Genomic DNA, 26282 nt, shown 5'->3' on the forward strand with positions numbered 1-26282 from the left:
CACGTGCTTGTACCTCGCTTGTACCTCCTCGCTAGCGACGTAAACGTTTAATAACACTTCGACGACACAACTCGACGACCGCAGCTACAACTACAACTGCGATGCTGTCATCGTGGACGCTGCGACGCTGGTAGGCTGGGCTACGGGCTACTGGGCTACTGAGGCTGGCAGAGACCGATTGCGATCGTTGCCCCGCAAGCGGACACCTTCCGACATCCGTGGTCAGATCTTCGACCTCTTTAAAGGGCCTACTCTTCCCTTAGCGCGTCCGTCCTTCATGGGTGTCTTCCCCCTCGCGTGTCGACCACGGCCCTCATCCTCCTGTTGCTGCTGCTCCAGAGGACCCCGGGGAAGAACGTTAACCTTTTTGGGGGGGCTTTGACTCGGCCTTTCGTGGTTTCGGTCGAGAGTCATGTCGATGCAGAGCTCCAAGGTCGCGCTCGACCGTCTGCGCATCTTAAACCCGTGTGTGCCGAACCCGCTCCGATTTCTTAAAAGAATGCCTTGTCAGCCGCTCTTTTTCCTTATTTTGGGCTAACATGGGTTGGTTTACTCTTGGACAGGGTCGCTCGAGCGTTTGCGCTTGGATATCTCACTACTACGCTGCCGAAACTTATCTCTCTTTTGAAAACTCTGCGGCGGAGAGATGTCAGCACCGCAGAAAAGCTGCAGCGCGTAAGAGAGACATCATCTGACACCTCTCTAGCATAAAAAACAGTCACTAACACTATACACCACACCGCAGTTGATCCGCATCTTGCACTGCGGGTTTAAATGGGACCGCTTTCCAGTTTTCTGCGCTCTGTTGGCGGGGGGCTCCTCCATCCTACCTCGTGCCCTGGAAGTTGTCAGATTAAGATTCGCCTCCAGTGGGTATCTCCAATCCCTGCCCACACCTCTCAGCATTCCGCTTTCGTCAGACCGGCCGTTGCGGTTCCTAGCGGCCTTCTTGTCCGCCCTGATCTGCTTTCCCATCCTCAATCGCACAACAAAACATCCGTACGGCCGGTCTGCGGGATGTGACGAGCGCGTTTCCTCCTATCAGCCCAGTGTGGCCAAGAAGAATCAGGACAACGGCAACGGCAGCCAGAACAACATCAACAACAGACCCGACCTTGCTGGCCGTACTCTAGACTTGACTCTCTTTGCGACAACTAGAGCTGCAGACGCTCTAGTTAACGTTCTATGGTCTCGTTGGAAAGCTTCTTCTCGCGCCCAGGGCAATGGCAATGGCAAGGCCGGGCAACGGGTACGCTCCCTTGCTCCCAAACTCGCAGACACTGGCGTCTTCGCTATCAGTTCCGCTATCGTGATGTGGGCCTGGTTCTACCTCCCTGACCGCCTCCCTTACTCCTACGGCAAATGGATTAGCGAAGCAGCCCAACTCGACAACCGCATTCTCGAAGCTCTCCGTACTGCCCGCAGAGGCGACTGGACCTACGGCCGCGACAACGGTGATCAAGTGGTCCTCGAATCGATGTGTGTCGACTACGGCTGGCCAATAGAATGGGGGACTCCTGAAAAGACAGTTCCTATCCCCTGCGAGATAGTCCACATGGGCTGTGGTCCCAACTGTGAAAAGACCGCCGTCTGGCGATTCGCTAGAGCGTTCAAGTTTGCTTGCGCCACTTACCTCCCTCTCCAGATCGTGATGCGCTGTAGATCCCGCAATCTGAAAACGTACATCCATGCTACCAAGAGCGCGCTACGTTCATCTACTTTTCTCGGCCTTTTTGTTAGCTTGTTTTATTATTCGGTATGTTTGGCGCGAACAAGGCTGGGGCCTAGGCTGTTTAGCTCAAAGACAGTTACGCCAATGATGTGGGATTCTGGTCTCTGCATTGCTGCAGGTTGCGCCATGTGTGGATGGAGCATCTTCGTTGAATCGACAGGGAGAAGGCAGGAGATCAGCTTGTTTGTTGCTCCCAGAGCGTTGGCTACATTGCTTCCTAGGGAGTACGATAGAAAGGTATGCACCCATCAAATCCCTGCAGTACTCCATACAGACCCTCTTTGAATTGCTGCTGTACTAACGCACAATAGTATCAATGGAGAGAGAGGCTGGCTTTCTCTCTCAGTACCGCTATCCTCGTTGCTTGCATACATGAAAACCCAAAACTGGTTCGTGGCGTATTCGGCAAGTTCCTCGCTCGCGTGTTCAAGACATGATAGATCTTCATATTACGCTAATTCGTTCATCACCCTGTATGATTATATTTTTACCTCATTTAATACTACGAGATAATATAGCATTAATATACGGATGTTCTCCAGTTGTCTCTCCAAAAACGGTTGCTCGGAGTTTGATATACAGAAACTGGATCCACTTATTATGTCATCTTTTCGCCTTTGCATCACGTGAGTCAGGTACCGAACCTTATTTTACCTTGCGGGAGAAGGGAAGCAAAAGGCTTGCCCCTTTTCTGGGATAGCAAAGAACAGGGAGCTAGGTTGTTGCGTTGAGTATTCTCCTCGTACCCATGCACTTGCTCCCTATGCAGAACAAAAACACCGGGATAGCGGAGTTTGTCGACTAACTGCTGCGCCTCAGTGTGATGCATGCAATCCTTTCTCCGTACGAACGCGAACACGAACCGCCATGCCTGGTTAGTCGACTTGACGGGTGGAAGAAAAATCCTGCAAGCCATGGAGTAACCCGCTCAAGGCTGATAAACTTGATCCGCCCAGTGGTTTTGTCCAGGTGATGATCCCTCACAGTGCACAAAACATATAGTTCTACGACATGCATAGTTACTTGTTTAGCTTGGTTGGCAATGACGTACCACGAACAAACCACGAGGTTGGATTCTAAAACAGACCTAGACTATCAAAGCAAACAAGCGTCCGCTATGTGTTTTGCAGTGGTATAGAGCAACGCCGATCAAACCGACCAAACGCCCTATAGGGCTAAGGCCTTTACATAGGAGCTTGCCCAGCGACAGCGATCAGGGCATCACATCTCAGTCGGTGGTTATGCTTATTTTGAACCTTGCCCGTTATCACGACATCCGCTATTGTCGTGCTCAGATAGCATCTTGGTGTCCGTCGGGGTTTGAAGACGGGCTGAAGTGGATAGGTCAGAACGGTGTTCAACCAACAAGCGCTATCTATCCCTGCAACGAGATTGAAAAAGGGGGTAGAAGGTTGACAACCTTTTCAAGGCCCGTCAGCAATATATGCGGGAAACGCCAGAAGACTTTTCTTCCTTGTTTTCCTCGTCAATTGCGGGTTCAAGTTCCGCGCTGACAGAACACTCGATCCTGTAACGGCTTTTTTTTTAGGTCGCCGGGGTGGGCCGACATGGATGATTATCGACAAGGATGAAGCTCTTTGCTTCACGGTATCCCTGCGGTAGCTAAGGAAAGGTAAAGATAACTCCGTATGGAGTTCGTTCGAAACACGCCGGCTTTCAAAGAGATCAGCCAGCCATGCAGGGAACAAGCTCCAGAATTCTCTACCTATGGACGGATATTTTGTGTACCCCTTTTCTTCATCATGCAAGGCAACTAGGAGCCGCCGCTCGTCCATGAAAAGGTGTTCGAGCAAATACCCGATTCCATCTGTGCTAGGCGATCGACCTCTGGATTGGCGAGAAATACGAAGACAAGCCTGATCGACTTCTAAGGCTTGCTCGTAAAAGCACGTTGAGGCGGCAAGGCATGGCCACTAACGTGCGAAAAGCCACGTGGATGGCTTCTTTAGTATATTGCACTATTGGGCTTCTCTCGCTTGGTGGGAGAGATCAAGGTATCCAACGATTTGGCTGGGCCTTCAAGGTGTCTCTTGTCGTCGATTTGACGAAGCTATCAATCTCGAAGTATGAAAAGCAAAACATCTAAGATATGAGGCATCGAATCCTATGATTATATAATTGTATTATGTAAGCAGTGACTATGTCGTCATCGGATAATGTTTTGTCCATGGTGCCGCTTTGAGTCATGCCGACTTCGGCAATTTTGATATCGAGCTGTAATTCAGAGAAGAGTTCAACTTGATATTGATATTGAGTATTACGATTGAACGGCTGAATAAAAGCTATAAAGATGTCAACGCCTCCTAAGAAGCGCTGCGGTAAGCAATTTGAACCAATTGCAAAGCATTATACTAATTGCATCTTGCAGGTGTTCTGGGAGCAACCGGTGCGGTAGGCACTCGATTCATCCTCCTACTCTCACAGCATCCTCTACTCGAATTGGTGGCTGTAGGCGCCTCAGATAGGTCATCTGGTAAAAAATACCGTGATGCTGTTCGCTGGAAGCAATCATCTCCCATGCCCGCTATGGTGGCAGACCTGACTGTCCGCCGCTGTGACCCCGCCGAATTTTCAGACTGCGACATTATCTTCTCTGGGCTGGACCCCGATGCCGCGGGCGAGATTGAGATGGCCTTCCTCAAGGCCAACTTTGCTGTGTTCTCAAACGCAAAGAACTACCGACTGAACCCTATGGTGCCGTTGGTGGTGCCCCTCGTCAATGCGGGGCATATTGATGTGATCCCCGCGCAAAGGAAGCATTTCGGTCTTGATAAAGGATTGCTGGTATGCAACTCCAATTGTGCGGTTGTAGGATTGGTTGTACCGGCAAAGGCTCTCATTCAGAAGTTCGGGCCTATTGAGTCGGTGAGCATGGTTACTATGCAGGCTGTCTCAGGAGCCGGCTATCCTGGTGTCAGCAGTACGTGCATATTCGTCACCCATAACATCCTCCACATACATACATGAACTAATCTCATCGTGCCAGGCATGGATATCTTCGATAATATTGTTCCGTATATCCCCGGTGAAGAAGGAAAAATAGCCAGCGAAGCACGCAAGATCCTAGGAGACCTTAACTCTGATGCAGCTGGATTCAGTGATCAGAAGCCCCTTCAGATTTCTGTTGCTTGTAACCGTGTTCCCGTTCTTGATGGCCATACCGTCTGCGCATCTCTGCGCTTCGTTAACCGCCCTCCACCTACTGCAAGCCAGGTACGTGAGGCACTGCGGGAGTACAAACCAGAGGTTCAGACACTTGGATGCCCCTCCGCTCCCAAAGAGAGCATTCGTGTCATGGAAGAATTAGACCGGCCACAGCCTCGTCTTGATAGGGAGACCGAACGCGGATATACCTGCACTGTAGGCCGAATCAGAGAGGATGACAGCGGGGTCTTCGATATCCAATTTGTTGCCCTTAGCCATAACACCGTCCTCGGGGCGTCTGGTAGCAGTATCTTGAATGTGAGTTTCTACCCATTTCTAGTACATGATGCAGAGGCGACTGCTAATTAATTTATCCAATCACTGTAGGCCGAGAGTGCTATATTGAAGGGTTTTGTCTAGTCTGCTTTGATAGATCACTAGTAGTTTAGATACCCTAAATGCTTGTTAGGATATAAAATGTAGACCTGCACATACCCCCTTCACTTCTTACTTTAAATGTGCTCCATTGGATATCATTCACTTCCCCAACGCTATACTCTTGCGTGTTCAGCAAAGCATAACCGGCTAGTTTTGTAAATATCTGCACGTGCATCGATTTCCCGAAACAGTACATCCAAGGCTAGGTTTCCCCGACAACTACATACTACGAATAAAGCAGCTTAGATAGAACGGAAGACGAAGACCAAGGATATCACAGAGAATTATATTAGATCATCAATATATGATCATCTATGATTTTATTATGTACATGGTACAGTTTATATACAAAAGGAAAATGGGTCACGGACCCGACAATTAGATTCGAAAACTTAAGTAGACGGAAGCCACCTCAGGAAAGCGTAATGGCTATAAGCTAAAACCTAATATAGATTGAAAAGCCTTTAGCAGCCAAGGTAGACAGCTATATAAAAGTCAGTCATAAGGAAAATCATGTCATAAAAAGGGGTAGGATTCACGTACCATTGGCGAAAAGGGAGTAGGTATCAGCGTTCTGGACGGCCTTGGAGGCTGGAAGGCGGGAGACACGGTCATAACCGTAGCCAAGATCCTCACAGAAAGGAGTGACAACTGCGGGGTTGTGGGTAAGCTCGTGGAGAGTAGTGGTGGCCATGTCCTGACCGTGGCAGCGGTTGTTAAGGGCTGGGAGCTTATAGTAGCTGGGGCAGTTGAAAACCTGGTTCTTGGATGGGAGGGTGTAGGCAAGGACACCAGGCTTGCAACCGTCACGGGTATCGTTGCAGTAGTAGGTGGTTTTACCGGTAGAGGTAGACTCGCGGGCAACGGACATGAAACGGCTGACAACCTTCTGGACGGTGCTGGAGTCAGTGGTCTTGAAGTACTCCTGGAATTTGCGGGGGTTCCTCTGGGCAGCCGAAGCAGCAGCCTTGGAGAGACGGGCAGAGTTGGCGAGGGCGGTCTTCAACATCTGGAGCTGGTTTCCACGGCAGCTAGAGGTGACGATGTTAGAGCGCTTGTCGATAACACCAGCGGGGGAGTCTCCGCCCATGGACTGCTCAACAGCGGCGGCCTCCTTTCCATCGACATCCATGGTGAGCTCGTTGGACTCGTAGTGAGTGTGTCCGGTGATGGTGGTTTCGTTCTCCTCAGCAGTTGGGACAACTCCGTTAGCCGAGACAGTGATCTTTCCACCGCGGCTTAGATCGTGAGTAGCGGCGAGATCAAAGGAGTGCTCAACACTGGCCTTGGGGCCAAGGTTAACAAAGAAGTCAGGGGTGAGGTCAGACATCTTGTAGCGGGGAAGCATTCCAGTGAACTGGACCTCAGCACCTGTTTATACTATTAGAATCATGCTGGGAGAATATGGAGTAATGTAAAAAGGGAGTTCAATTTCATACCATCTTGGTAGACCTTAACCTTGCGGGTTGGGTGCTCGTCCATAATGGTGTTGAACTTCAACAAGTTCAAGGTACGGTCACCATTGTTGGTGATGATAGCCTTGATCATAGAGTTGCCGGTAGCAGCCAGCTTAACATCGATGATGGAGCTGTTGTTATGAGCAGCAGGGATAGAGGCAGCCAGTGCCAGAGGGGCGCCGAGGGCGGCGAGAAGAGCGACGAATTGCATCTTGAGCTCAAATGTAATGGCTCAGGGTAGAATAAGAAAGAGAAAAAAGGGGAAAGAAAAGAAAGAGGAAAAAGTGAATGACTGTATAAAGAATGACTATGTAATGAATGAATGAATGAATGAAAGGACTGAGTGGTCTGGCTTTCGAAAAAGGTGTTCAGCTTGGTGGTGAGAACCCCCTTTATATACCCTCTCCAGAGCACACAGTATCGTCCTTCGGACATTTCGAAAGGAAAATTCGATGCTCCATAGAACTTTTCGCAGTTGGAGCTAAAGCTTGTACTTGCCATGCAATAGCAAAGTACCTAGAATGATATCATATCCGCAGTGTGGTATAGCTTGGACAGGGAGTTGCAATGCAATGGGAGGACATAATTCGCTCTTTAGCACCCATGTGTCTAATGTGGTCCACATGCAATATAACTCTGCCGGGGTATGTGGTTTTTAAGTTCCGGAAAAGGCTTACCTATGCTTAGGCAACGCCCTAAACCAAGGCGGAGTATCAATCCGAATGCGAGCTTGCGAAAACCATAGAGGATGATCTTATTTTAGATGGACCGAGACATAGGATACTTGGTCTTCGGTGCAAATGCAGATCCCAACTGGTGCTCTGCTACAGCTCTGCATAAAAGGTATCCTTTTCTTTCCAAGGCCATGCCATCATTCCAGGTGATTACCTCGAGATGTTAGCCAGCTCTAGCAGCAGCGATAAAGGTTGGAATATTTAGCGTTCTTATCACATCCAACTTACGATGAAAAAGCGGATGACTATCCTATTCGGAGGATAACAACCTAGATATCCACTCGGGGTTGGGATTTCGCTTGTCCTTACCAGGGTGCAGGCCATGGGGTTGACCCAGCACCTTCATAGATTTTCATCATAATCTTTATCGTAAAGTGGACGAAAACATTTTGTTGTTATGTACATAGTTATCTTCTCCGCATTGCTGGAGTCATGGAGCATAGGAGCCAAGCATTATGGTATATCAAACCCACAGATCGACGTGAAAGAAAAGTCTGGAAAACAGCTGGACGATCCAGATATCCTGAACAGGGACAGAGCTCCGTAGTTACATTGAAGAATTCATGCAACACCCTGAATGAGCGAGTTGCAGGATAGAGGGAAATGTGGAGAAGCATATGCATGGCATCTTCCACTATCATTCCTCCTGTCAACGGTCACATACCATTTGCTGTGCCCGGTGCCCGGTGTTCATCCCCAGGACATATTTTAACTTCGAAGCTGCGACGTTGGGGTTATTTCGCCACGGCCTTTATACAGGGCAAACCGCATTACTAAATCTGATTCAACGATTCATGTCTCGATCATATGTCACGCATCGCCCGAACTTAGGGCTCGCAGATGGACATCTATCCTCCCACCAACTGATAACTGCACCCGCGTGAGGCATGAGTAGGATCGCCGTTTGTTCCAAGACACGGGAGAGAAAATTCGGAATGTTTTTCCCGGCATCAAAAGGCGCGGAAAGGCGGTAATTTCGGCCGTGGGATCAGCAAAGGTTCCGTCCAAGTGGGTGAAACGGCTATAAAAAAAATTTTTCGGGCCTTGATCCCAAGACTCACGACTTGGTATCTCTTTCCAACGCCGAATATACATTCCAACACGGGATATCATAACCAGTGCAACTGGGATATCATGAAGGTACGGAGTACAGAAGCAGTCTGATTTGAAGCTGGCGGTGCCTCTAGCCATCCTGAATAGGCGAATTGGTCCGATAGTTAGTCGAAGCAAGGTTACATACGGAGTATTCCAAAGTAGTTCTTCGTTCCCAGTTTTACGTGTTTGTTGGTATTTGGCTGGAGGTTTTCTACTCCGTAAGGTATGCTGGTATATATATGAACACGGTCACTCTTAATGGATCGAGCCCATTATTTCCGCTGGGTGAGGCTCTCAACGTCGAGTAGGAATTCAGCAGAAAGCCAGGTGATAGGATATTCTAGCGACTTGCGAAGATCAGTCATTGTTTTCTTTACACTGTATCCATCAGCTTGCCGATGCATGCATGCCGCGTGGCCGTAGAGTGGCTGTGAACTGAGGATTCCTTCAGTTTGTCGACCGGAAATGAGGTTCTTGGATAAGGATGGTTTAACGCATGTGGAGATAATGGAGACGGCCGCTTGCGTGGCTGTCTGAGGTTGTGTAGTAAGCACAGTTATGGGGCTGGAAGCCGTTTCTATTATCCCTTGGTCTCTGTACTCCGTAGAAGGGTATTGCAATGTTGTGAGGCTGTCTAAGACATCAATTTTGCCAACACTCGTCCAAAAGGAGATGCGTATGATGAGATAATTATATGAATGTGAAATCACGTCGCAGAATGTCGAGATATCAGCAGTCTAGGAGGTGAAGACGAGATGAAGTTCAGGTTTCCCCTTTTTGGGTCCACAGTGAAAGATGACTAAGCGGCACAAAAGGTGTAAACAGACTTGGAGCAGTTCAAAAGGCTGTCAACATCTTCTGAATTTCACAGCGTTATGGTGTCGAACGGCTTTAGGGCCTTAAAGATGGGCCTATCTTCTCAATCCCCCAGAGGGCCAGTCAGGCATCTTGAACGCCCGTTAAGTGGCTGGAAATACTATACCATTATCATGATCATGCCCTGTTATACAACCGAAATACTGGCCAAGCACTCACTCAAATGAAGAGACCATTTTAGCCACGCCAGTTATTCTGTTCAGTATGTCTCTTGCTTGCATCGTGTATCTGATATACTGATACCTCCTCGCGGACTTTACTCAGGAGCCACGGCTTGGTATCCACGGTCGCCTACTTTCGGCGGAACACTCCTTCAGATCCTTCAGAGCGTGCTGGAAACGCGATTCTCAAAGCCCTGAGTTACTAGAAATATCCCAGTAACATGTCCCTGAATTCATGCGACGAAAGAATCAGTCGACAGATTTCGCCAAAGAGGGACAGGAAAATAGGAGACGACTGTTATCATCATTCCGCTGTCTAGGAATTGTCTCTAAGCAGAATCTTGCGTTTAGACATGTCTCCAGCACATGCCTCTAACGAGAGCAGGCCCCCGGCTCATAGGATCGAGCCAATGACTTGCACTTATTACCTTATCAACAGGTTTATCAGGACTACCGAGGCCATTAGCAAAATAGAATATAAATTTCTGGGTATGAAGCGGTAGTCGCTGCCACAAAGACAATAATTGCGTTGGCCGACATCTCGCCTGAATATTTAAGACTGAAGATTGCCTAGGGCATCGGGACTGGTCAACGTGCCAGCCTCGGCTTGTTTCGTAACACTTGGGCCTCATGAGTTTCCAAGACGAAGAACGAAAGCTCCGGGGAACAATCAACCTGTGCGGCGGGAAAGATATCGCCGGACTCTTGGCCACCAGAAGTTAAAACTTTGTGCCTTGAAAGGGTGCATATTGAACAGGGCCAGAAACTTTAGACGCCGTGTCTGGAGTGCCCCAAACAGTGCAGGTATTCAAGCTTTTTCAAACCTGGCTCTGGCCAGATGACGTGAACACTGCCCTCATCATTGAATAATTGTGAAGCGGTGTGACGAATAAAATGGATACATATTCACTCGCAACGTGCCTAAGGGGTCATAATAGAGCAGCACGTTGAACAAAGAATGGGCAACTCGGCTCTCACAAACGCTCACAGAATGGAGAATAAGGAGGACTAACTCAACAGGGAAAGACGGAGGTGAACCGAGGCGTAGCCACAATTCAAAGGAAGCTGCACATCTTTTAAGACTTCAAGGTCACAGACAGACACATCCATGCCGTAGCCTGACAGGCTTCACAAACAACCTTACCTTACCCCTGACCCCTCCGTTCTTCACATCAATTTGGAAGGAAGTATAATAAAATTCGGTCGCTTTATTCCGTACTCCGTACTCGGTTAAATTTCAATAAAGAGGCCCAATTCAAAGTTGGACTGCAGAGCTGCTCGCTACTGTGATAATATACGGAGTACGGAGTATACTAAGGTCTTCCATTGTTGAGAGCTTACTGAGTGCTTTACACCCTGTACGGAGTATGCAAAACGATGATTCGTGCATCCATGGCCCAGCTTTCGGTCGTGAGGAAGTCTCAATTGTTTGTCTAGGTACCCCGGCAGTCTACCCTGGGCATTGGCCCTGGTTCTTCCCACTCCCACACCCCAGGTTACGCTAAAACTGTGACAGCCTGCAAGTGGGTGTCAGCTCAATATCCATATGTATACTTAAGAAGTTGGCCAAAAAACAAGAGATATGGAGTACCAACGCCAACAGCATGCCGCTGTCAATAAACAAAGGCCGCGGAATGTTGATGATCAGCACGACAACTCATGCTAGCCCTGGCAGATAACACAACGGACTCGCACAAACTTTTCCCTGAACAACCCACTCGCAAAATGACATGGAATATTCGAATTACTTTCTTGAACGACTAAAAAAGATAGCCAAAACGGCGTCTAAAGATAAACGACCTTGGTGGTCTTTTAGTTAATTATCAGTCAGAAATAGCTATCGCTCGAGAAAGCGAACTCGGACTTCGAGCTCCCGACACTAGCTAGCCTAGCTAGTCATGCTCGACAGCTCGAGAGCTTCAGAACGTGGAGTCAGAGGCCGAGATATCCATGGGAATGCTTGTTTCACGCTAGAGACGAACGTGGTAGGCAGTTAAAAGGAGGCGTCTCGTATTCGACTCATTCTGCAACGTGAGTGGCCACACCCAAGGCAACTTTTGACTAACACTTCAAAATCCCTGCCCAGGGGGAAAATCCCATCTCAATCGAGCCCACCTCGCTTGTATTTTTAGGACCCCCTTTTTCAACAGAAGCCCGGAGTTAGGCTCCGAATAAACGAAGTGGGCTCCAAGGATAGCATAATTGATTGTCAGCCTTTATGCAAGGTACCAAATGGCATAGACCATGGCGCTGATCCAACAGGCACAACAATTCATGCATCTCGTCACACATTTCGACTTTCTTTTCTGAGCAGGCAGCCCGCATCCCGCGCCGCCCACGACGTGAAAGAATGTTGGCACACACAAAGAAAGAAAACAGAGTCAAGCCCTTCTCCAACGCTCTCGCATGTCTGTTTGGCGACTAGTTAGCCAAGGGCGTTTCACGTACGGAGTAGTTATGCCGACTTTCCGTTAACCAGTTATGGAGCCGAGTCGAAAGGGGAATGTCAGTACGACAAGAAAACACCCAGTGCTTCGACTTCGAGCTTGTTTCTCTCTTCCCCAAAGCTCTGCTCATCGATGTTTCATCGAAGTTTTCCTTTCTCCTTTCCCTCCTCCGCTTTCTCGAATCGTCCATGGCGATTATCGCGGATGCTACATGCCGCCACTCCGATGGAGGCGTGTCAAATTCTTTCGGCTAGTCTGCCTGGTAATCGCCATCTCGAAGTCGCCAGCCAACCAGAAAAATATTAAGTCCGATCCACGGATCCTGGTTGGGCGGGCTTGCAGGTTTTGCGGCGGGACCTAAAGCTGGGGATCGACCTCAAAATCTTTCGTGATGTCAACGACCCATCAAACTAGCTCGTTTTCTGAAACGTCACTGGTGTTTTCCCATTGTCTTTTCAGACTGCCCTACATTGCCCTACGGTTGGAAATGGAAAGGATGTTCTCACCCTGAAGCAGTTCCTGACAAAATACTCCGTGGCAGTGATGCCTTGAGTGCGTCTGTGGCAAGCTCGCTGCGGTATGTACGACTGCTTGACCCTGTCCTTGCAGGCTCCATGACTGGTTCCTGGCTAGCGATCGGTCACAATTAGGCTAAGAAAAGAAAGTCTTTTCCTCTGATATCAAGTTAGCGCTGGATCTGACGAGAGGGATTGGCTGTTGCCGTGGACCTCTATTCGACCGAGATCCCCCGCTTCATCGTTTTCGATCGTGAGGATCGAACATGTTCAATTTGAGATTCTCCTCCAAGGGGTACGGAGTATGCTGAATGGAACAGCCTGCAACGTCATTGGATTCGATTTGCGACATGATGTGATATTGATACCCCTATCATTTTCTTTGAGAAAAACCGAATCTATGAGCCGCAGGTATCTTGATCTTGTGTACGGAGTATACGAGCAGCCCTCACGATATTTTGCTTTTTTTTTTTTGGTCGTGATCTGCTCTATCCTTGGTCGCTAAAAGTATGGTGGGTGGCCATTCAGTTAGCGGTGGCCAAGCATCTGAAGCTCCGTCCGACTGCCCAAGCACTCCAAGGAGCACTCGTGTCCGAAAAGTTGGACCGGCATTTACCTTGCATTGAGACGAAAAAAGAAGCATGGCTCCGGGCTTAGTCGATCGATCCAGGCGGAGACCGAGATCTGTCTATCTCTAACGTGCGACGTCTTCGCGCCTTGTCCGGTCGAGCAGGGTAAGGTCCAGGGCCAGTCTGAGATATATAACCCGAGGGAACATCCCCCTGATACCTACTTTCTATATAACCATCATTTCGATGTTATAGACTTCCAGTTCTTTTGTCTATAGCAGTTTCATTCTTTTTTGTGCATACCAGACACTCGTTTTTTACTTGCACTCGTTGATCGATAACACATTCTCTCTCTATTTCTTCTATTGCATACTTTTTGGGGGTATTGTACATATATTCTCTCACAGGCAACATGCTGTGCCGACTCTACACTCTCTTTATCGCAATTGCGCTGGCTTGCTGCGTGGTAGCCATCCCGCTTCAGGAAGAATCCAATTCTATCGCCCAACGCAGTCCAGGTTGGTGGCCATGGCGCCCACACCGTCCCAGACCACATTGGCCTTTCCCAAAGCCACACTGGCCAAAACCACAGTGGCCAAAGCCAACTCCTGTTCCAACTATGGGCCCAGCTCCTACCGATGAGCCTGAGCCAACCGGAACCTACACTCCAACTGGTATGCCAACAGTCGCGCCGACAGATGTTCCAACTACGTTCCCATCGATGACTCCAACTGCTCAACCGACTGTGGCTCCTACCGGCACTAGTGTCCCAGTCCCAACTGGAATGCCTGGCACCATCCCATTTGGAACCGTCATTAACGAGTGCACTGTTAAGGGTGTTATTGCTATCTCCTTCGATGATGGCCCATACGAGTACACCGGACCTCTTCTTGACCTCTTGAACAAGAACGGTGCTAAGGGTACCTTCTTCGTCAACGCCATGAACTTCGGAAGCATCCAGGACTATGCCGATGTCATCAAGCGCATGTACACCGAGGGTCACCAGCTTGGATCCCACACGTGAGTTTTATCCGCCTACTGATTTTCCAATCGGTCGAACTTAATCGCTGATAATATTTATAGCTACTCTCACGCCGATCTCTCCAAGCTCAACTCCACCGGAATCGCTCTTGAGATGAAGAAGCTCGACGATATCCTTGCTCCTATCATCGATGGACACCGACCAACTTACATGCGCGCTCCATACTTCGCCTACAGCGACACCGTCTATAAGACCATGGCTGAGCTTCAGTACCACATGATCGATGCCAACATCGACACCAAGGACTACGAGCATGCCACCCCTGAAGGCGTACCAATCAGTGTTGCGAACTTCAAGAAGGGCCTCGACGCCGGTGGCAGCATTACCCTCTGCCATGACGTCCACCAGACCACTGTTGAGATGTTGATGCAGCAGCTCTTGGACGAGGTCAAGAAGAGAGGATTGAAAGGTATGTTATTACCCAGCTTCAGTCATAAAATAAAGGACCCAGACTAACATGTTGATAATTTAGCCGTCACTGTTGGCGAGTGCTTGGGAGACCCTCAGGCCAACTGGTACCGCCCATTGTAAATACTTTCACCGCTTAAGAGTTGAACTCTTACAGAAAGGGAAAATTTGCAAGGGGATGTTGGCGGAGTACGCTCTGCTATGTTGGCGCTGTGCAAGGATGATCATGGAATACCCTCTTTATTGCCTAGAGTACTCCAGGACACATCCCCACAGTCGTTTGACCCCGGTTCAGGGAAGGGGCGTGGCTTCAGGGAGGTCGAACGCTTCTGGCTACTGATCTGCTTGATGCGCTGGGTGTTCATATGGAGTCATTATGGACTCGAAAATTGTTTTATTATACGCACATTCTTTTAATACATAGTTACACACGCACATATATCTAATGGAACCCTGAGATGCACTTTTGGAAATTGCATTATTTGTTTTTCAAAATCCCCTTTGCAGGGGCTATATCAGTCTGCTAGCTACGTGGCTACGTCTCAAACCAGTAATATGTTTCTCACACACTGACATTGATGCTTTAAGGGGCACTTCTGGCAGTGATACCACTAGCACTTCCCTTTCACTCCCTGTCTTACCCTCTAACCACCCCCATTCCTTACTTACAGGACCCATGTCGAGTCTAGACTCCCGTGCTATATAAGCGACACTTATAGGTGGGTTTAGGGGAAAAGTTTAGGGGACCGCTGTACTGGGCTATTAGGCTGCTGAGCTTCTGTAAATTGTAAGGGACAAGGTTCCGGGACACCCATAACTCTCCAGGCTTCAGGGTAATTCGAGTCTTGACTCGACAGGCCTTAGCAGGAATATTCCGTCGTTAGTTAAATGTTTCTCTGCAGGAGGGAGTTATAATACCTCTTTTATATGGCCGGTGGGACGACCGATGCATCATCCCTGAACTGTTAGCCGGTATAACTTATGTTTCTGCAAGCCGTTCGTGAGCTACGGAGTACGGAGTACAGTAAAAGCGATGGCTTTCCGTCTCCAGCGTGTTTGGACGATATTATTAGCTGCAATCATGGCAGAGTCCCCATCAGCCTGGGCTAGTTAGCGACATGCAAGTTGGATCGTATGTAACACAAGCACCGAGCTCTCCAAGTGGCCAAGGTAGAAACCAACAGTACGTGCTTAACTGCAGACTCTAGTACAGAGCACCAAGTTACTGGTTTGTGAGACAAGTAACGCGAGGACTGCATATAGAAACTAGCCCTTGCCGTCAGCCCTCAGGATGGTGGACTATCTACCTAGGCACCTAGTTACCTAGCCCTTGGCGTGCAAGGAATCTGGTCGGTTCATCCATAAGGAAAGAAAAATCATGGTAGCCAGTGGACAAACTTCGAATATGAAAGTCAGCATACCGTTTCTAAAAAGTCAATGCAACAGGCTGTTCTCACTTGTAAAAGGAGCGGGAATAGATTACTCAGGGCGTTTGAGCGCCTTCCATAATCTTCCAGAGGCTCCTAGAGGCGCTATGGTGGGAGATAAAATCGTTTTTGTGCATACATTACACATAAATAGAGCAATTGATATGATAGAAATCCTCGAAACGTGAGAGTTTTGTATGGAGAAAAATGTACCCGTTGAGCTGGCAGACCTGCCTACAGCCAGATCACTCCAGAAGCCCGGATAATGAGTATTTGGTTGTGTATAGCCCACTATTAAACTGAAAAGCAACGCTGCTTACGTTGAATAAGGCGGGAGTACATACGGAGAGAGAGATTGCTTGGTTATGCCGTATGTAGATATGTAGGCAAACCTCCTTTCCACTTTCCGCGCCTTGAACATGGTTTACTGGACTGCCCTGAGGGCCATCTGTCAACATGCTGTTGGGGTACGTTCTGTTAGATCTTGTGCGGCCTCCAGGATGGCGACCCAGGCCAATGAAATGAATCGAGACTTATTTGAGTACACGTCTGGTCGGTGGATGTGAGTATATCGCCGTGTACTAGATAAAAGGGCGTGTGTCTAAAGAGATAAACTGGCTTGTAGATATAATGAATCCCTCCGCCTTGCTGAAAGAAGCCTGGCCTTTAACGTCCAAGAGCTCAAGCGCCTTGCTGCTGCCTCTGTTAACCGACATGAATCTGATATCAAGAGCTTCAAGAAGCTTGCAGAAGGCGGATTCAACCGTGTCTTTGAAGTCACAATGAAGGGTGATGACACTCAAATTCTCGCCCGGCTTCCCTACCATTCCACAGTCCCCAGACGGCTTGCTGTTGCGAGTGAAGTTGCAACATTGGGCCTGCTTCACTGCCATGATATTCCTGTACCGAGAGTCCTTGGTTACTCCGCCGATCCCGATAATTCTGTTGGAGCTGAATATATCCTGATGGACAGAGTCGACGGAACTTTGATTGGGGATTCATGGTATACACTTTCAGACAAACAACGACTTAAGGTCTTGATGGGCTTAGTTCAACTAGAGGCCAGATTATTTGCCATCCAGCTTCCTGCAGCTGGTAGCATATATTACCGCCGTGACCTACCTTCAAATCTAAAGAAAGCTGCCGTATACCTATCGCGGGGCGCTGATGCTCCCGAAGTCCCCGAAATATGTGTTGGACCGGACGTGTCTTTGGCATGGTGGCATGCGGAACGATCTTTGCTTAGTGACATCAATCGTGGTCCCCGTAAGTTATCTCCAAGTAGTATTGCTATAATTTTCAAGACGAAGGCTCTTAACAAATTTATATTTAGACCCAGACGCCGTCCAGTGTATGGAGGCTGTGGCAAAGAAGGAACTGGCATGGCTAAAGTTGCACGCCAAACCACGGTATCCATTTGAGCGAGCCTACAGAGAAGCTACCAGTTATCGAAAATCGGCACCGGAAGAATATGTCGAAACACTTGAGAAATACTTGAAAATCGCGCCCTTCCTTATTCCCAAGGACAAAAGTCTACATAGGCCGATACTGCGCCATCCTGATCTCCAGCCGAACAACATCTTTGTTAATAGGGATTTTGACATTGTTGGTTTGATTGACTGGCAACATTGTTCTGCCCTTCCACTCTTCCTCGCAGCCGGGATTCCAAAATATATTCAAAACTACCAGGATGAGGAATCACTTCGCTTCATCCCGCCAAAATTACCTGATAACCTAGACGAAATGGGCCCTTATGAGCGCTCTGCAGCACTTGAGCAGTTTCGAAGGCGACATCTACACTTTTACTACCTTGGATTTACGCAACGCTTTAACCCGTGTCATTTTAACGCTCTTGACTCGGACCCAAGCCAGAGACTAAAACAGAAAACATACACTCATGCATCTTATCCTTGGGAGGGGAATAACGCCCAACTCAAAGCAGATTTGATACGTGTCACACAAAACTGGAACACCATTGTGACTTGCGGAGACAATCAACGGGTGGGCAATGGTAGCGAGTGCATACCTCAATGCCCTGTGACTTTTAATCCTGTGGAAGCCCAGGAGGTGTTAGGTATTGAAAAGGAATACGAAGATATGGACACTGAACTTTCTCGGATTCGGGATGCGATTGGAGTAAGCGTCGATGGTTGGACATCAAACGAGACGTTTGATGACAGCGTTGCACGGGAAAAGGTATTCAAGGATATGGCAATTGCTTCGGTCTCAGATAGCAAATATGACCAGGAGATGACCGAGAAACACTGGCCATTTGACGACTTCGACGAAAACGAATGATTGCTCCGTTTCTCAAGCTTAGCTTGTTTGTATGTTAGAGTGGGTATGAAGTTCTAAGTCTGATCGTGGCCACATCGCAAAGATCATGATTGACATTTTTATTTATATAAGCATAAAACAAATCAATGATAATAATTTTTCCAGGAGGTTGTAAATTTATAGGAAATAGACTCTCAGTGCGGCGCTTACGGCGTTAAGGCGCTGACCGCTTCGAAAATTTGTTACATAAGCAAGCGGCTTTACCTGAAATCAACGTCGCTGAGAAGATGCGGCGCTGATCAACATTTTCAATTGAGGCCGGCCACGTAGCTTGCAATGGAGCGGTTAATATCACTAGCCGCCCGACCGGCCGTGGGGATACGTGCTTTAAATGCAATCAGGACGGCTGGCATTCCAAGATGTCGAATACCGGCTCGAGGCTTTGCCAGTCAAACTCCGCTAAGGCAGCAAACGACGCCCGCCAGCCCGCGGAACTTGAAATGGGATGGCAAGAATACGTCAACAATGTGAGTACGAAGCTGCGCATTAGATTGACCTCATATATTAACATATCTCTCTTCCATTAGGTACTATACGATCAGCATTATTATCGGGACTCTTGCTGTTGCGTATGGCTCTGTGCCCATGTATAAAATGGTAAAACAGCTTCGACTCGTCCATTTTCGACCTATGCTTATAATATTCGATTTTCCAGATATGCCAACAAACCGGCTGGAACGGCCAGCCTGTGTCAACACACCTTACGAACACCGATACTGGCTCCCGTGTCACCCCAGTCACTGATTCCCGCCGTCTTCGAATAACATTCAATGCTTCCGTATCCGATGTTCTGCCCTGGAAATTTACCCCCCAGCAACGTGAAGTGCGAGTTCTTCCTGGAGAAACGGCATTGGCTTTTTATACCGCTTCGAATAAAGGTGACCAGGATATCATTGGGGTTGCAACATATAGTGTGACTCCGGCTCAAGTTTCGCCTTACTTCAGCAAGATCCAATGCTTCTGCTTTGAGGAACAGAGGCTGAATGCTGGTGAAACTGTTGATATGCCTGTTTTCTTCTTTATTGATCCGGATTTCGCCAAGGATCCTGCCATGAGAGGAATTGATACTATCACATTATCATATACCTTCTTCAGTAAGTCAACCATTCCTTCGACATTTATGCATCTCTTGGTATTTGTTGAATAATCGTACTAAATGAGCGACCCTTTCATAGAAGCTCGATATGACAAAGATGGAATTTTACGGCCTACTCCCTAGTTCTGGGAGGCCGACTACAACAGCGGAATTTTTTGTACAGTTTTCGACCTGAGAAACTCCTGGTGTTGCTTTAAGAAATATACCTAGAAGGATATATTATACCCCATAGCATTTTATGGGGTTATTTTGCATCTTTTGGCGTTTGGATAAAGGGTCTCCCCTCACGGTATGAACAAATCCCTAGATAGGGCATGTATACTATATGTATAAATAAGGCGATCAAAATGAGCTATTCTCAACTTGGACAATACTCCATAATCTATAAAGCCATAAACGAATGAGAACGTCCCTATGCCAGCGGATTGAATCTACCCTTGCTCCCAATATGCATCTCTTGTCATGCCATATCCGACGCGGAATGCTTACTCAGCATCACGCACGGGCCACAAGTGTTAATAGGAAAACGCGCTTCTTTTGACGCGCCTGAAGGTTTCGTGGTCAAGAAGGGAGAAATCATCAGGACAGAAGAACAGCTCGATCACCGACAGGTCACGGACATACAATGGCTCTCCTTGTTGACAGGCTTCGGCCTAAAACCCTCGATGCACTTACATATCACCAAGATCTCTCAGCTCGCCTAAAAGCTTTGGTATGGGACCTGCACCACCTAAACTCTAGCGTTCGTGCAATTCTAACCTGACATGAGATAGGCACAAAGCGGTGATTTCCCCCACCTCCTCGTCTATGGACCATCTGGCGCAGGGAAAAAGACCAGGATAATTGCTACTCTTAAAGAGCTATATGGGCCTGGTGTTGAGAAAATAAAGATCGACGCCCGAGTGTTCCAGACCAGCAGTAACCGGAAACTCGAATTTAACATTGTCTCCTCGATATACCACCTCGAACTTACACCGTCGGATGTGGGGAACTATGACCGTGTCGTTGTTCAGGAACTCCTCAAGGAAATAGCGCAGACACAGCAAGTTGATCAATCTGCCAAACAGCGGTTCAAGGTGGTGGTGATCAATGAGGCAGACCATCTTACCAGAGATGCTCAGGCGGCACTAAGAAGGACCATGGAGAAATACAGTCCCAACATGCGATTGATTTTACTCGCCAATACTACTGCCAATATCATTGCTCCGATTCGATCAAGAACACTGCTTGTCCGGGTAGCTGCTCCATCTGAAGAAGATATCTGTCAGGTTCTAAAACTAGCTGGAAAGAAGGAGGGCTGGAACGATTGCCCTGGGCTTAACAAGCGACTGGCTAAGGAGAGCGGGAGGAATCTGCGCCGAGCTCTATTAATGTTTGAAGCTGTTCATGCGCAGAAGTGAGTTTGAGCCATCCTTTGACCTACGCCCAGGTAAATGCTGACTGCCGTATAGTGAGAAAGTTTCAGATAATACACCAATCCCTCCACCGGATTGGGAGGCACTGATATCTGTGGTAGCTGATGAGATCATGGCGGAAAGGTCTCCTGCCAGAATCCTTCAAGTCAGAGCCAGACTGTACGATCTACTGACCCACTGTATACCGCCAACCACCATTTTAAAGGTAACGTCCATTGGCTATAGATCAAGTTTCTTTAAATTATCGTATAGTAACTGACTTATACTTCCAGACCCTCACCTTCAAACTAATACCAAAAATTGATGATGCTTTGAAGCCTGAGGTGATTAAATGGTCGGCCTTCTATGAACATAGGATAAAACTTGGAAGTGTATGTCTATCCATACCAATTCTTTTGAAAACAGTACTGACGAGATATCACTTCTATTTAGAAAGTTATATTTCACCTTGAAGCCTTTGTTGCAAAGTTTATGAGGATACTTGAAAGGTACGTTCTAGGATGCAATATTTTCGATTTGGTGTGAAAGCTGCTAACTCTCAGTAGTTATTTGATGGGTCTCGATTTTTAGATGGTAAATAGTGTACGGATGGCATTGTTGGGGTCTGGGGATATAATGTACCATATTTACTGACTCGTGCACTCCATTCGAAATTGGAGAATATACGCCAGTATTCCTCCTTTTCCCGGCTTATTTGACTCGTAACAGGCCTAGAACGCTTAGAATCGGCAAGAAAGAGAAGGAAGAGATAAACGCTTTATATCTTGACAAACGTCTAAATTACAGCTAATATACATCCAACGCCATGATCCCGGGTATATGGATACCTTTTCTTATGAAGGAGGAGCCGGTTCTGATGTCGTTGCTGGTTTGGAGTTAAGTGGAGCCGCTCGCCGTGGCCTCTTCAAGGACTCCAGAGTAACGCCGTCTTTCAACTTGGTAATTCCAACAACAGGTGGGTCACCCTTCTTGACGAATTCGTACATTCCTAGTCAGAAGCGTTAGCGTTGTACCAAAGCAGCAAGATATGATCGCCCTAAGAGCTCACTTACCTGGCATCTTGTGAGCTGCCAGTCTGAATGCTTCCCTGGCCACCTTCTCGTGTATATCGCCCTTCAATTCGAAAATAACTCGACTAACACCGACTCTTGCAGCCCAATAATCAAATTTACCCTTTCCTTTTCCCATTCGCATTTCGTTACCACTCGTATAAACACCAATGTTGGCGCTGACCCTGGGGTATAGTTTGTAATTCATTCCTCTCAGACGTCTCTGAATTGCTTCAAATCCAATCTTCAATGACGATGCCGGCATTCTTCGGTCATGGTCGACCATTCGCAGCCCGTAATCGCCCCATACAACCGTTGTGCCGCGAGAAGATCCACCTGTGGCCATGTGAGGTCGGCCCTTTGATGATTTACTCTTTTCCGCCATTTTCGGGACCAGCCAGCTAGATGCCGGAGAGGTTGTGGAAAAGCATCTTGCGGCGGAGGTTGATATCGAGGTTACTGGAGAAAGTGTTTAGTCAAGGAACCACGCATTGGGTAGCCGGAGAGGTATACTGACTCCTCGATGGAATTGAAAATAGGCCGGATGGGCCGAATGCCCTTAATGACGGCCCCATTGGTGTGTGCGTATATAAGCTAGATGACGCCGTTGAAATGTTGTCTCGTCCTCGTCTTTTCTTTGCGATCAAGCAGAAGTTGCAGAACTGAGCTTATGTAATATTAAATCACATAATCAACTCATATTATATAAGCTGGCGGATTGCATCACGTGTTTTGGCGCGTCTTGGGGAGACGCCAACCGAAAGCGGACGTGTTTCTCTCTTTTGCTGGTATATTGGATTTTTGAAGCAGATACATTGAACGCCAAAGCAACATCTTAAGGGCGGCTGCTGTGTGCTGTTGTAATAGACAGGATGGCGCCGGATATCAGGAACTTTTTTGGGCCGAAGGGAGGCCAGGCTGCAGCGCCAAAGCCAGCTAAGCCAGCTACTAAGGCATCAGAGGTATATCCCGCGTTAATGAGTTTTGATATTGGGATTTTGACGCTGATGATGGTAATTCTACGTCTAACAGGATAAGTCGAATCCTCGAAAAAGAAGTAAGCTCTTACTTAAGAAAGAATATTATAAACAGGATTACGCTAATTGTGGATCAGGAAGTAGGAAAGTCATCGAGGATAGCGATGAAGACGAGGAACCCGTTAAAGCACCCCCAAAACCACAGCCCAAGAAGAAGCAGTGAGTAACCATGAACTACAACTTTCCATCGCCTGACGCAATATATTGACACATATATCTATAGAAAACCTGAAGAACCAAAGGCCGAGCCTACCACTACATCTGAGTACTTTAGCTTGAGCAAAAAGAGCCGCAAGCCAAGCGCAGCTCCAGATAATAAGCAACCCAATTCAAATGGTCAGGAGAAGAAGACCCTAGCCACTCGTGAGAGCCCACGGAAATCCACTAGGAGCGCACCCTCCATTGAAATTCATCCGCCGCCACCTTCAAAAGAAATAAAGAAGCTTCAAAAAGCTGAACGGATAATTGATACCGAGGATCACCTTGGAGGAGACGACATTTTTGCTTCGGAATTTCAGAAGTCCGGAAAGGGCGATGATGACTACCAAGAAGAAGACGAATCGGATGGTTTTGATGACATAGTTGTAAAACCTCCAACTGCGTCAGAGATACCTAAAAAGGATACAGCTCCAAAAGCAGAAAGAAGAGTGCAGAAGCGAAAATCAGCTGTGTTGAGCGAAGATGAAGACGAGAGCGAGGATGACGGTGGAAAAAAGAAGAAGGCAACCAAGGCCCGCGCTCCTAAAACCACATCTAAATCCACACCTAAAAAACCTAGGGCGGCTAAGACCGACCAACCGGAAAGCAAAGAGATACAAGATATACTCAATAGTATCCCTGAAGTCAAGGCCCCATCACCACCTACTGCGACGAAGAAGTTTAACTTCGTTGCGGCTGCTCAACGCGCCCAGTCCAACGGTACCATTGACGATGCAGACCTGCCTGTTGGAGAGCCGAACTGTCTTGCCGGGCTCTCTTTCGTTTTTACTGGCGTTCTCGATTCTCTTGGTCGGGAGCAGGGACAGAATCTCGTGAAAAAATTCGGGGGCAAAAGCATGTCAGCTCCAAGTTCAAAAACGAGCTATGTGGTACTGGGTAATGATGCTGGTCCAAAGAAATTGGAAACCATTCAGAAATATAAACTCAAGACAATCAACGAAGAGGGTCTGTTTGAACTGATTAGGAAGCTCCCTGCAAACGGAGGTGACGGAAAGGCTGCCCTGCAATATGCCGAAAAGAAGAAGGCCGAGGAACAAAAGATCAAAGAGATGGCTGCGGAGATTGATCGGGAAGAAAAGAAGCGTGCGGCGGCGTCTAAGGCCTCAGCTCCCTCCGTTTCTAACGCAGGAACCAAGGCGAAGAGTACCAGTGATAAAGGTGAGGCAGTTGATGATCGGCTTTGGACTACAAAATATGCACCCACATCTCTTAGCATGATTTGTGGAAACAAGGGCACTGTTGAAAAGCTGCAAACCTGGTTGCGTAACTGGCACGCAAATGCGAGAGCCAACTTCAAGAAACCCGGCAAAGATGGTTCAGGAACCTACCGCACTGTCATGATACATGGCCCACCGGGAATTGGAAAGACAACCGCTGCGCATCTGGTTGCAAAGCTTGAGAATTTTGATATTGTGGAAACAAATGCCAGTGATACCCGAAGCAAGAAGCTGCTCGAGACCACCTTACGTGGAGTTCTTGATACCACCTCTCTTCAAGGGTACTTCTCTGGCGAGGGTAAGAAAGTTGAGCCTGGGAAGAAGAATCTGGTATTGATCATGGATGAAGTTGACGGAATGTCTGCCGGTGACCGTGGTGGTGTTGGTGCTGTGGCCGCCATTGCAAAGAAAACTAGGATTCCCATTATCCTTATTTGCAATGAGAGAAGGCTTCCGAAAATGAAACCTTTTGATCATGTCACATTCGAGTTACCGTTTAGGAGACCAACGGCCGAGCAAATCCGTGCTCGCTTGTTTACCATATGCTACCGTGAAGGCATAAAGATATCACCTCAAGTTCTCGATGGCCTCATCGAAGGCACTCATGCTGATATCCGCCAAGTAATAAACATGTTGTCAACAATAAAACTTAGTACCAACAACCTTGACTACGATCAAGGCAAAGAAATGTCAAAGGCCTGGGAGAAGCATGTTATCCTCAAGCCTTGGGATATTGTTGGGAAGATCCTCAGTGCGCAGATGTTTGCACCCAGCTCAAAGGCGACGCTCAACGATAAGGTTGAACTTTATTTCAACGACCACGAGTTCAGTTATCTGATGTTACAGGAGAACTACCTGAAAACAAACCCAATGGCCGCCAACTCCTATAGCGGCAAGGAGAGGCAGTACAAGCTTCTTGAGTTGGCCGATAAGGCTGCAGAGAGTATCAGTGACGGTGATTTGGTGGATAGAATGATCCATGGCTCACAACAGCAATGGAGCCTCATGCCAACACATGCCGCCTTCAGTTTTGTGAGGCCAGCCAGTTTCATGGCTGGAAACATGACTGATAGAGTCGGGTTTACTAGCTGGCTGGGAAATAACAGTAAACAAGGTAAGAGGTTATTCTACCTCGGATGTCTAATATGGCTTACTCACTATTGGTCTCTTTTAGGTAAAATGGCTAGGCAAGTCAAGGAGATTCAGGGCCATATGCGACTTCGTGCATCTGGTGACAGACACGACGTTCGGCAACAGTACATGCCCGTAATCTGGAACAAGACGGTCCGAAGAATGGAGGTTGACGGCAAGGATGCCGTTGACGACGTTATTGACTTTATGGACAGCTACTTCTTAACCAAAGATGATTATGACTCTATCACTGAGCTGGGCCTCGGCCCCATGAATGAAAAGAACATCAACATACACTCTCAAACGAAGGCTACCTTCACACGCCTATATAATCAACGCTCGCACCCTCTGCCCTTCATGAAGGCATCTAGTGTTGTGTCATCCAAGAAACTCCCCAAGGAGAAACCAGACTTGGAGGACGCTATCGATGAATCTGACGATGCTGAGGAGATACTTGGAGAGGAAGAAGTTAAGGAAGAAGAAAGTGACTTGGACTTGAAGAAGGATAAGTATGTCAAGGCCGCAAAGACCAAGAAGGCTGGGGGTGCCACGAAGAAAGCCGGTACAACAAAAGCAAAACCTAGGAAGAAGAAGGTGATAGATGAAGATGACGAAGATGTCGAGGAGTCTGAGGATGAGGCTCCTAAGAAGCGAGGCCGGAAGCCAAGGGCCAAAGGCAAAGCCTAATCGGACGCGTCGTTCTAGGATTATCTTG

The 26282-nt window shown here is 47.8% G+C and overlaps 9 protein-coding genes across 9 annotated transcripts; 7 read left to right on the forward strand and 2 right to left on the reverse strand.

Annotated features, from left to right (window-relative positions):
- Positions 1-412: 412 nt before the first annotated feature.
- MGYG_02349 (integral membrane protein) lies at positions 413-2169 on the forward strand (the record flags this gene model as incomplete). Its single annotated transcript, XM_003174771.1, has 4 exons — positions 413-465; positions 564-675; positions 746-1969; positions 2044-2169. The coding sequence occupies 4 exons, from the start codon at positions 413-415 to the stop codon at positions 2167-2169; spliced, it is 1515 nt and encodes a 504-aa protein (XP_003174819.1).
- A 1874-nt stretch (positions 2170-4043) lies between these two features.
- On the forward strand, positions 4044-5317 carry MGYG_02350 (aspartate-semialdehyde dehydrogenase; the record flags this gene model as incomplete). Its single annotated transcript, XM_003174772.1, has 4 exons — positions 4044-4071; positions 4122-4673; positions 4740-5215; positions 5285-5317. 4 exons carry the CDS (start codon positions 4044-4046, stop codon positions 5315-5317), a joined length of 1089 nt encoding a protein of 362 aa, XP_003174820.1.
- Positions 5318-5799: 482 nt separating this feature from the next.
- On the reverse strand, positions 5800-7003 carry MGYG_02351 (metalloproteinase; the record flags this gene model as incomplete). Its single annotated transcript, XM_003174773.1, has 3 exons — positions 5800-5819; positions 5879-6706; positions 6775-7003. 3 exons carry the CDS (start codon positions 7001-7003, stop codon positions 5800-5802), a joined length of 1077 nt encoding a protein of 358 aa, XP_003174821.1.
- Positions 7004-13808: 6805 nt separating this feature from the next.
- MGYG_02352 (hypothetical protein) lies at positions 13809-14762 on the forward strand (the record flags this gene model as incomplete). Its single annotated transcript, XM_003174774.1, has 3 exons — positions 13809-14209; positions 14273-14640; positions 14704-14762. 3 exons carry the CDS (start codon positions 13809-13811, stop codon positions 14760-14762), a joined length of 828 nt encoding a protein of 275 aa, XP_003174822.1.
- Positions 14763-16566: 1804 nt separating this feature from the next.
- MGYG_02353 (protein kinase subdomain-containing protein) lies at positions 16567-18364 on the forward strand (the record flags this gene model as incomplete). The annotated part of the gene is made up of 3 exons (XM_003174775.1): positions 16567-16628; positions 16692-17332; positions 17400-18364. 3 exons carry the CDS (start codon positions 16567-16569, stop codon positions 18362-18364), a joined length of 1668 nt encoding a protein of 555 aa, XP_003174823.1.
- Positions 18365-18679: 315 nt separating this feature from the next.
- On the forward strand, positions 18680-19622 carry MGYG_02354 (cytochrome c oxidase assembly protein ctaG; the record flags this gene model as incomplete). The annotated part of the gene is made up of 4 exons (XM_003174776.1): positions 18680-18870; positions 18931-19000; positions 19059-19497; positions 19579-19622. The coding sequence occupies 4 exons, from the start codon at positions 18680-18682 to the stop codon at positions 19620-19622; spliced, it is 744 nt and encodes a 247-aa protein (XP_003174824.1).
- Positions 19623-20124: 502 nt separating this feature from the next.
- Positions 20125-21484, forward strand: MGYG_02355 (replication factor C subunit 5; the record flags this gene model as incomplete). The annotated part of the gene is made up of 6 exons (XM_003174777.1): positions 20125-20211; positions 20273-20895; positions 20951-21119; positions 21187-21285; positions 21347-21402; positions 21460-21484. 6 exons carry the CDS (start codon positions 20125-20127, stop codon positions 21482-21484), a joined length of 1059 nt encoding a protein of 352 aa, XP_003174825.1.
- Positions 21485-21747: 263 nt separating this feature from the next.
- Positions 21748-22348, reverse strand: MGYG_02356 (mitochondrial 54S ribosomal protein YmL47; the record flags this gene model as incomplete). The annotated part of the gene is made up of 2 exons (XM_003174778.1): positions 21748-21902; positions 21967-22348. The coding sequence occupies 2 exons, from the start codon at positions 22346-22348 to the stop codon at positions 21748-21750; spliced, it is 537 nt and encodes a 178-aa protein (XP_003174826.1).
- Positions 22349-22835: 487 nt separating this feature from the next.
- Positions 22836-26254, forward strand: MGYG_02357 (hypothetical protein; the record flags this gene model as incomplete). Its single annotated transcript, XM_003174779.1, has 5 exons — positions 22836-22925; positions 22996-23020; positions 23078-23159; positions 23224-25550; positions 25611-26254. 5 exons carry the CDS (start codon positions 22836-22838, stop codon positions 26252-26254), a joined length of 3168 nt encoding a protein of 1055 aa, XP_003174827.1.
- Positions 26255-26282: the final 28 nt, after the last annotated feature.

Source organism: Nannizzia gypsea, genomic scaffold, assembly GCF_000150975.2.
Source record: "Nannizzia gypsea CBS 118893 supercont1.2 genomic scaffold, whole genome shotgun sequence".
In the NCBI taxonomy this organism is placed as follows: Eukaryota; Fungi; Ascomycota; class Eurotiomycetes; order Onygenales; family Arthrodermataceae; genus Nannizzia; species Nannizzia gypsea.